Raw genomic sequence first — 10,567 nt, 5'->3', positions numbered from 1 at the left:
GTCTTGATTTTCTTCAATGACATCCTAATCTACAGTTGTATAGAGACAAAGTATGTGGGGCACCTGAGGATAGTGTTGGAGACGATGAGAGAGCACCAATTGTACGCCAATTAGAAGAAATGTTCCTTTGCACAGCTATAAGTGGAGTACCTATCACGTGTGGTAACCTGGGCAGTAGCAGCGCACCGTCCAAGATTGAGGCTATGATAGGATGGCTTTTACCAAGGAGTTTGAAGGAATTGAGGAAATTCCTAGGTCTCACTAGAACCTACCGAAAATTCATAAAGAGGTACGACACAATAATATGGTAGTTGATAGAGCAACTGAAGAAAGAAAATTTCAAGTGGGGGGAAGCAACAACACAAGCCTTCAAAACTCTGAAGAGAGTCATGATCAGTGTACCAGTATTAGCAATTCCAGATTTCAGTGAACTATATGTGGTAGAAATGGATGTGTTATGGTACAGATTGAGAGTAGAACTTATGAAGGACCAGTGGTATGTTTCCTACTTCAGCTAAGTGTTCATAGCTACGGTAAGGCTCAAGTTAGTATACAAGAGTTGATGGCTATTGTCTTTAACATCCAAAAGTGTCGGCCCTGCTTGTTGGGATGACACTTTCTTATCAAGACAAATCAGAGGAACTAGAAATATCTTTTAGAGCAAAGGATGAGGACTGACGAACTTCAGAGGTGGCCATCCAAGTTACTGAAATATGATTTTGAGATTCAGTACCAACCATGATTGGAGAATAAAGTTGCAGATGCCCGATTGAAAGGTGGAGGAGCCCCAATTGACAGCCTTATCGAAACTCTTGGTTCTAAATTAGGAAGCCCTGAGAAGGGAAAGCAAGCAAGATGAAGTGTTGAGGAAATACAAGAAGAATTGCTATGGGTTTTGAACAGTCATCTAGGATATGCATTGAGGGGGCAACAACTACTCTACCATGGATGTTTCGTATTGCCAAAGGCAATGGAGTATATCCTCAAACTATTATAGGAGTTTCACGACATTGCAATTGGGGGACACTTCTGAGTACAAAAGATATACAATCGTCTGTTGACAGAGTTTTAATGGCTGGAAAAGCGCAGAGACGTAGAGGACATGGTGGAGTGCGGTGTGTGCCAACAACATAAATACTTGATCATGACGTCAAGAGGGTTACTATGATCCTTATATTTATTGTAGAAAGCTTGAGAAGAAGTGATGATGCGACGATCAGAAGGGTTTATGGTGATCTTGGTGGTAGTGGATCACCATAACAAGTATGCTAATTTCATTCTATTATGACACTCCCACATTGCGGTCTCATTTGCTACTACATTCATGTAGAAAGTGGTCTAATTGCACGGAGTGTCAAATTGCATTGTATCAGATATGGACAAGGTGTTCCTCATCCAATTCTGGAAGGAGTTGTTCAAGTTGCAAGGAATAATCCTTAAGAGAAGCACAACATATCATCTCCAGACCGATGGCTAGACGAAGAAGGTCAACAGGAGTGTGTAGACAAACCTGCGTTGTTTTGTATCAGATACGTCAAAGCTTTGGACCGAGTGGATTGTGTGGGTTGAATATTAGTATAATACTTCATACTATACGACGACACATCCCACCACTTTCATGATTTTGTATGAGTGGGATCCATCTCACTTGAGCATAGCCTATACTGGTATCCAATATCGACCAATACATGGAGAAGAGGGACAAAATATTATTTGAGCTCATACTAAGAGTTCAACTGATTATGAAGAAGGAGGACGAACATAGGAGAGAGATACAATTCGAACCCAGGGACATGGTTTACTTAAAGCTAAGGCCTTAACAACAGAAGACATTGGTCGGGCAGAAGAGTAAATAATTTTCTCCACGATATTTTGGACCCTATGAGATTACGACACATGTTGGGACAGTGACCTACCATTTGAAGTTACCTCCATCACCAGTACTACATCCAGTGTTTCAGGTTTCACAGCTGAGGCGGGCTATCGAAGATCATACACCATTGTCTTCCCTACCTTCGACACTATCAGATGACATGAACATAACTATGGAACCTTTATCGGTCGAAGGAGTGCACCAAGGAGTAGGGGAGAAAAGGCGGTATTGATTAAGTGGAAAGATTTTTCATATTATGAAGCAATATTGTAGCCTTACGAGAGTATCAAAAACCAATTTCATCCTTCCACCTCGAGGACAAGGTGCTTCTTTAGGAGGGGAGTGTTGATACGCCAATGCCTACACAAATGGACAAGGGAGCCGACGGGACCTAGCCCCTCCCACCCCGGCCGCCGGCGAGCCCGGGCCAGCCGAGCAAAAACAGAGGGGTGAGATACTTAGGAGAGGTTGAGCACGATTTCAACACCTGAATGGTGTCCACACAGACACTAATCACATACAAAAGGAGAGGAATCAAGGGGCTTTGGGGAGAAAGTTTAAAAGAGATCTTAGAGAGTATTTATGAGGGTGAATTGTGTAGATTTGTTTTTATGTTTTGTTTGGCTGCAATATTTCCTTTATCTTGGTGTTCCTAGAGTCTTCTAGGATTAGTAGAGAGTTGAACTACCTCTCAAACAGTAGATCAATATTGTATCTTATTAATTTTTGTTGGTATTAGTTAAATCAGCCATCATTTAAGTTTTCACACCTCTCTGAGTCAAATTATTCACTGTTTATTCATTGTTTTTGATTCGGGATCGTATCACATAGATGTAAAACCTAAAAGAATTTTAAATCAGCCATCATTTAAGTTTTCACACCTCTCTAAGTCCAATTATTCACTGTTTATTCATTGTTTTTGATTCTGGATCGTATCACATAGATGTAAAACCTAAAAGAATTCTTATAGGAGCCATGAATAAATTAACTGCTAGAAAAGTGGATCATTTAAAATCATACAATGCATCGGAACAAATGCCTATAAATTAGAAAATATTAAAATTTTTGGCATTAGTTGAGTAATCAATCAATACATTTAATTTATTTATTTCATGAACTATTTATTAATGCCTTAGGTTCTTCTCTTTGCAGCTCCAAACCAATTCACACCCAATACTTTATCACAAAGTTAAGACAATATTAGAAGATAAGATTGTGTCCACATTTGATGTTTAAACTCGTAATTAATGAGTGAAATTTTTATCATATCTTCTTCTAGGAGTTAATTATTGCATGTATTCATCCATAATCATTATCTCTCATGGTAGTTTTTTTAACTTATTTTTTTATTACTTACATCATATTATGTTAGTCCAATGCATAAATTACATATAGAATACACCAAAAAAAAAAAAAAACTACTATTAATTATTATAATTGTAAATTTAATCCTAATGTAAAGAACATGTATATGAAATTTAAATGATAAAGTAACGATACATCTAAATCCTAAAAGACTTCTTACATGACCATACAATGCATTAGAAAAAATGCTTATAAATTTGAAAAGTTCATTTTTTTTTTGCAGTACTTTAGTTATCAATGTATTTAAATTGGCCATATTTTGCATACTTATTAATTCCTTGGACTCTTCTCTTTCCAGCTCCTCATAAATTCACATCCAATACTTTTCAAATGGTCAAATACATCTTATTCCAGAAACAATAATATATGATAACATTGATGTAGAAAACTCTCTCTTATGCAACTATTTCATGTCAAATTGATGGAAAAATTTGGACTTAATCGTCCAACAAGGTTCTCATGTCATTTTGACAACTCTATACTTCCAACTACCACAAAAACCAAAGAAAACCAAAATAAGAGAGGCTAAAATGCAAAGCTTGAAGACGAAAAAATTACACAAAATGAAAAGCATATTAAATCTGTAAAAGAAATAGCCATGGTGCGTGTTTCCAATGACAATGAAAATACTAATCAATACAAGAATTAACATACTTTATAAGACTTATGAACACAAATGGATGAAAACCGCTAAAAGCTAAATAACATGAAAACATTTAGTTAGTGCATTTAGCATCATCAGCTGATGTCCAACGATTTATGAACAGTGTGCCAAAAGTATGGCAACAAGATGCGCTAACTAAACTCAATGATGTCTCACTATCCATGGTTAGTTCTAGTATCGGAAGCAATGCTTTAGAAGATGGTGTTTAGGAGTATCAATCATCCTTTACGGTACAATAAATTATCAAATGAAGTACAAAAACAAACATTTGGGCGTGTCAAAGACATGAAGCAAATCTGAACCAATCAACCACTGATATATTAAGCCTTCACAATAATATACACCCTTCAAGTAAGTTAAAATTCAATATATATTTATTAAAGTTAAATTTTATGATAGTTTAAATAGTTGAAAATTTAACAAATTTTAAGGCACTCTTCCTGAGTTTTAGTACTATTTCAAATTGTAGTAGATCTAAATTGATGTCATCTACAAATAACATGTTCTAGTTGAGATCTGATGATATCACCTTAGTTGAAACATGACATTTGATCCATTAATCTTGTAATCATCAAAATATAAGACCATGAAGATTAAGAATGTTTTTTATAAAGCAAATAAATAACAGAGAACGACTAAATGAAGCTTAAGAATGTTCTCACAAACCTTATAAAAGATGCATGATGACAAAGATCTGATAATGAAAGATGGTAGCATGATTAAAAAGGTGAAAAAGAAAAACATTTTGTGGGCAAAAAATTACTGAGCAATGGAGAAAGAAAACATTCATAAATTCCAACTTGCCTACTATTTTGATCAAGCAATTCAGTAGGTTTCATGGACCAGCTATACCACATCAAAAGCCATTAAACTAACACTAAAAAATAAAGCACTGTCATAATGATTGAGGAGCAAAATGTTTGATGCATTTGTGCAAAACCAATAAGATTAATTTACAAATTAGCATTCATCCAAGACACCCTGTGCCGCCCTTGCACAGCCTTTACCAGCAGCCCAAGAAGTGAAAGATTTACTTCTATAATAATATTTACAAATTAGAAGTAATTGCAGTGAAAGGCCTGGGCATATCTGACACTGATCATAATTAAGAGCAGTAAATTGCTAGAGCACTTCAAATCTAGTCATTCTAATAATCACTTTCTCTTTGCTTCACCAGTAAACGTGATTGGTTTCTTTTATTATTACTTGGATTCAAAACACTTTTATAACATCTTTTCACATTGTAACAGATACAGTCAGAAAAAAAAGGTCAGAAATTAGCACTGCAAATTTAAGCCAAGGAGGCATAAATACATGTGAACGGTTACTTGCTATGTTTAGCACTGCAAATTGATATCTAAAAAAACGGCAAACTGGCCAAATATAAGAGTGACAAAAATAAAAAAAAATAAAAAAATAAAATCATCTTGAGGTAACAGGGGTACAGTCAGCGCAAAATATCTACAAATTCATTCTAGTAGAAGTTTGCACCAAGAATAACTATATCAACCAGGTGGTCAAGTTTTGAGTGTCATACAACCTATCTCCTCTGAGAGTGGGATCTTCACAAATTGCTTCCAGAAGAACGTAGCAGCAGAGAATACATAGGACATTCCAAAGCAACCTGGCTGTCAAAGTGGCATTTGCATGTTACTCCCCTGCATATTTCTTCAAGAACCCAATTTTCTTCTGAAATATTTCTTCAAAGACCCATCTGAACCTATAGCATCAATGCTCCTACGCTGCAATTTAGAGCATCTCTCTCCATCCCCATCACCAAATGTATGCTTTATTAGTGGCATTGAACCGTTCAAACAATTATTCAAACCATGAAATTGTAACAATCCAGAATCAATATTACTGCTATCATCAATAGAATCTGCAAAGTTGACAGAAATCTCCTCCTTCAAGGAGACATCCCCCGGGCAGCTCGTCTCGCACCCTCTCATCAAATCCCCATTCTCCCGCTTAACTAACGGACTATTAACTGAAATTGATTGTGGATTCACTTGCATAACTCTTTTAGAACCCTGACGTTTCCTATAATATTTCTTCATATTAGCTGAAACTATTGTATCAATAGGCTTTCGTGACATTTCTTTCAAGCTCTCCCCATCGCCATTACAAAAGCTATAATTCGTTGTAGGAATTGTACTATCCAGCAAAGCATTCAAACTATTACAAGGTAACGTTGCAAATCCAGCATTACTACCATCATTAGTGAAATCTGGAAACTGTAAAGAGCTCGCCTTGTCCTTCAAGGAAAAGCCCCCTGAGCAGCCTGTACTAAGATCCTCCTTCTCCTCCTTACGTAATAGACTATTAACCAAAACTGATTCAGAATTACCCTTCATAATTCTTTTAGAGCTCCAACGTTTCCTAAAATATTTCTTCATAGACCTACAAGTTATTGCATCAATGCTCTTTCTCTGTAGTGTAGAGGATCCCTCTCCGTTACAATCACCAAATCCGTATTTAGTCAATGCCATTGAACTATTCGAACAAGCACTCAAACTATAACATGTTAACAAAGCAGGGCCAGCATTACCAACATCATCAGCAGAATCTACATGCTTTAGAGAGTCCTCCTTCAAGAAGAAATCTCTTACACAACCTGCATTGCATTCCCTAGTTTGCTTCATAAGAACCCTATTCCTTGGCTTGAAAAATGGACGATTAATTAAAATTGAATGAGAATTCCCTTGTGTAATCCTTCCATTATCTCGATGTTTTCTGAAATATTTCTTCATAAGCATGCCTGGAACAATCACATCAATGCTCTTCTGCTGCAGTTTAGAGGATTCCACTTCTGCAAAATCACCAAATCTATACTTATCTACTGGTGTTGTACTCTTCAACCAACTATTCAGCCTATGACATGATAATAATGTAGAGTTAGCATTACTTTCATCGTCAGTAGAATATGGAAACTTTATAGAATACCTCTCTTGCAAGGAGAAATCCCTTGAGCAAGGTGCGTTGCAAATTATATTTAGCTTCATTAGATCTCCTTTCTCCTGCTTAGATAATAGGGAATCATTCAAAGTGGAATGAGAATTCTCTTGCATAATTCTTCCAGAATCCCAACTTTTCCCGACATATTTCTTCGAAAGTCCATTTGGACCTATAGAATCAATGCTTTTTTGCTGCAGTTTAGAGGATTCTTCGCCATCATAATCGTTGAATCTATGCTTTTTAAGTGGCCGTGTATTGGTCAACCAAGTATTAAAAGTATGGCATCGTAACAACGCAAGGCAAGCATTAATTCCATCATTAGCACAATCTGGAAACTTCAGAGAGCCCTCCATCTCATCCAATGAAAAATTCTCAGGGAAGCCTTCATTGCATGCCCTAACTTGCTTCATCAGATCCCCATTCTCCTGCTTATATAATGTAATATTAGTTGAAATTGATTTAGAATCACCTCTACCCTCTAGAATAGATTCATTCTCAGTACTGGCTTCAATCTTGCAAGGACGGGCAGCAGAATTTGAGTCGATAATACTAGCAACAGAGTTATGACTCAATTGCTCTTTCCTTGTAACAGTAAACTTACTTAAATCCTTAGGGCAAGAACTCCTGAAAATCCTCTTTGATCCATTTATCGTTTGATGCAATTGAAGAGCCATCTTCTCATCCGGGACTGTTAAATTGACGCAAGAAGGCTTCTTGACCATATCAACAGCATCAAATGCCTTCCTCTTAAGACCAGAAGAACCCCTTCCCACAATTACCTTTTTTCCCACATTCTCCCCAGCCTTACCTTTACCAATCGCCTTCTTCCCTAAAATCGGTGCTGAGCCTTTAGCCGCATCTTGAAATGAAACCCTAAAAGCTCTTCGAGATGAAGAACCTCCATCCTTCTTAAGATCTTCTCGCGGCAATTGGGGGATGGGACGACAGTCGACGCACACAAAACTGCGCGCATCGAGCAGCGAATCCGAGAAGTTGCGGTGGTGCAGGTAGACGCAGCCCCGGTGCACGCGTCGGAAGCACGTATTGCAATCAATAAGACCCTTTTCCAACTCTGGAAACCACGAGAAGCAGTAGGAACAAATCTGACCTGATCCAACAAGAGCAAAGCATTCATGGCAGAGGAGAACGACGCGCCACAAGCTATCCAAGATTTTGAGCCGCTCGACGCTACAATTGACCGGGAAACCGAGTCCACATCGGTGGCAAGCATACAAATTAGGGGAACGAATGACGGACCACGTTGAAATAACAGCGAGGCCGCCTTCGCTTAATAAACCGCCTCCCTTCTTCTCCATAGCATCCGCCATTAGAAAACGAGACGAGAGAGAAAGGAATCTAAAATACTGCTGAAGTTATCTCGCCTATCACCATGAGAGCGCTGTGGAAGTTTGGTTAGGGCACAGAGAAACGTCGACTATTTTGCCGTCCGTTGGGAGAGAGGAAAGAAAGGAAAGCGTTTCGGAAAAACTCGGAGAACAATCTGGACCGTTGGTTGGGATGCTCTGGCGGTGGATCGCGTGGCTTACGGCCGTTGATGCGGTCCAATATTTTGAAGTGATTTTGAGGCTTAAAATTATGGAATGAAATAAATTTTCACCTTACGATCAATTCTATCTGCCTCAAATAGCTCCTCTTTATCCGTTTTATCAATCATTTGGAAGGTAATAAAATAATATATATATATATATATATATATTAAAAGTTGAAATCCATATTTGATCCAGCGAGCAGCAAATATCGATTCCATCAAAGGGTTGAAAACGCTTGTGTGCTTGTTCCTAATTCGAATAACCCGCGCCACGAGATTCGAACTCCCCACCCGAGGGACTTACACCAGAGGTCATACCAATGAGCCAGTTCATTAATTTAATTTTTTTTACTAAAAGATGCATTTGAGCTCTTAAAAAGGAGCAATGGTGATGTTAATTATGTGATCTGAAAGATTTAAGTGGTAAAACTGTAAAAATTAAAGTTTAGATTTTACATATATAAAAAAGAATTGGGGGTATGTATGTAAATGTATCTATTAAAAGAAAAGGCCGTTTGAGCCTATTAGGGTTTTTAGTCAAATGTCCGAGAAAAGGGAAAATTAATTTGAAAATTCAAAATTAAATGATTAGATAGGCTCGCTCGTGTTTATTAAAAGAAAAGGCCGTTTGAGCCTATTAGGGTTTTTAGTCAAATGTCCGAGAAAAAGGGAAAATTAATTTGAAAATTCAAAATTAAATGATTAGATATAGGGGTGTGAACGAGCCGAACACCAGTGAGCCGAGACTCTACTCATGTTCGGCTCGTTTACATTTCGAGCTCAAAAATTGTGTTTGTGTTTGGCTCGTTTGCTTAGCTAGCCGAACACGAGTTAATAAGATGTTAATGATTGTGACAAGATTTAAAACGTCATTTGAATCTAATTCAAAAATTTTTATTATATTTTCCTAATTAATAGTTTAATTAATTATAAATCTTAGTAGCCTTGTACCCAATTAATTGGGGCAAGATTTAAAGCATCATTTGAATCTAATTTAAAATTTTTATTATATTTTCTTAATTAGAACTTTTAATTAATTATAAATCGTAGTAGATTCGAGCCAAAATGAGCCGAACACGAACGAACAAATGTTTGTTCGTGTTGTTCGTGTTCTAACGAGCCGAACTATTTATTTATTAATTTATTTATTTCTTTGAAGCCAATGAGCCGAACACGAGCGAACAAATATTTGTTCGTATTCGAACAACGAGCCATTTTGACAGCCCTAATTAGATATGATTAATAAATTTCAAGATTTATTTTTTTAAGTGTAATCTAAATTATAATCCAAGAGATTACAAACATAACACTTCAAGATTATCTATAAAATTAAGGTGGAGCAAGTGGTTATTAGTTACATAAATTGTCAGACTTTGGTTGTTATGCGCTCAACCATCTCTTTTTATTCGCGAACAACGAGCCGTTTTGATAGCCCTAATTAGATAAGATTAATAAATTACAAGATTTATTTTTCTTAAGTAAGTGTAATCTAAATTATAATCCGAGAGATTACAAACATAACACTCCAAGATTATCTATTTGAAAAATTAAGGTGGATCAAGAGGTTATAAGTTACATAAATTATTGTCAGACTTTGGTTGTTATGCGCTGAACCAACTCTTTTTTATAAACCTTCTTTGTCGAGCTTGAACGAGGCCGTGCTCAAATGTTTCGTTAAAAAAATTGTTGTTGATATTCAATTCATGTTCAAAATAGCTCATGAGTAATTTGTTCTTGCTCGGCTCGATTAAAATTTATTTGATCAAATTAAGCTCGGGTTAAATTTCAAATTTTATTTTTGTATTGGAAACATTTTCAGGTTGAATAATATATCTATTTCCCATTCACTAGATCATATGATGAGACGCTGGATCGAAGCGGAGCGGAGCGGAGCGGAAGAATCTGTCCAAATTGGGAAGTTACGTGGGTTGTCCAAATCTGTCCCAATCCAGAGTTTGTATTGGAAACATTTTCAGGTTGAATAATATATCTATTTCCCATTCACTAGATCATATGATGAAAGCTTGAGCCATGTGCCTAAATATTCGAGTACCCAACACCACTGGGGATCGAACCCGTGACCTAAGAAAACTTATAATGAAAAAAACCAACCAACAGTACTTGGCTTGCGGCACACATACACACACACACACAGAAATAT

The 10,567-nt window shown here is 36.8% G+C and overlaps 1 protein-coding gene across 1 annotated transcript; it reads right to left on the bottom strand.

Annotated features, from left to right (window-relative positions):
• Positions 1-5,291: 5,291 nt before the first annotated feature.
• Positions 5,292-8,437, bottom strand: LOC110026528. Its single transcript, XM_020727495.1, has 2 exons — positions 6,846-8,437; positions 5,292-6,773 (listed from the first exon to the last, which is right to left on the bottom strand). Exons 1-2 carry the CDS (start codon positions 8,183-8,185, stop codon positions 5,573-5,575), a joined length of 2,541 nt encoding a protein of 846 aa, XP_020583154.1. The 5' UTR covers positions 8,186-8,437; the 3' UTR covers positions 5,292-5,572.
• Between the last annotated feature and the right edge of the window lie 2,130 nt (positions 8,438-10,567).

This window comes from Phalaenopsis equestris, unplaced genomic scaffold (assembly GCF_001263595.1).
Source record: "Phalaenopsis equestris unplaced genomic scaffold, ASM126359v1 Scaffold000376, whole genome shotgun sequence".
Lineage (NCBI taxonomy): Eukaryota > Viridiplantae > Streptophyta > Magnoliopsida > Asparagales > Orchidaceae > Phalaenopsis > Phalaenopsis equestris.
The sequence above is the reverse complement of the archived record's forward strand: the minus strand, read 5'-3'. Positions and strand labels throughout refer to the sequence as shown.

Excerpts from the sequence above, each read along its gene's own strand:
- LOC110026528 (XM_020727495.1), bottom strand. The coding sequence starts at position 8,185 with ATGGCGGATGCTATGGAGAAGAAGGGAGGCGGTTTATTAAGCGAAGGC. Across the intron at positions 6,774-6,845 it reads GATTTCTCCTTGCAAGAGAG|GCTGAATAGTTGGTTGAAGA; the intron begins GTATTCTATAAA and ends ATCATGTCATAG.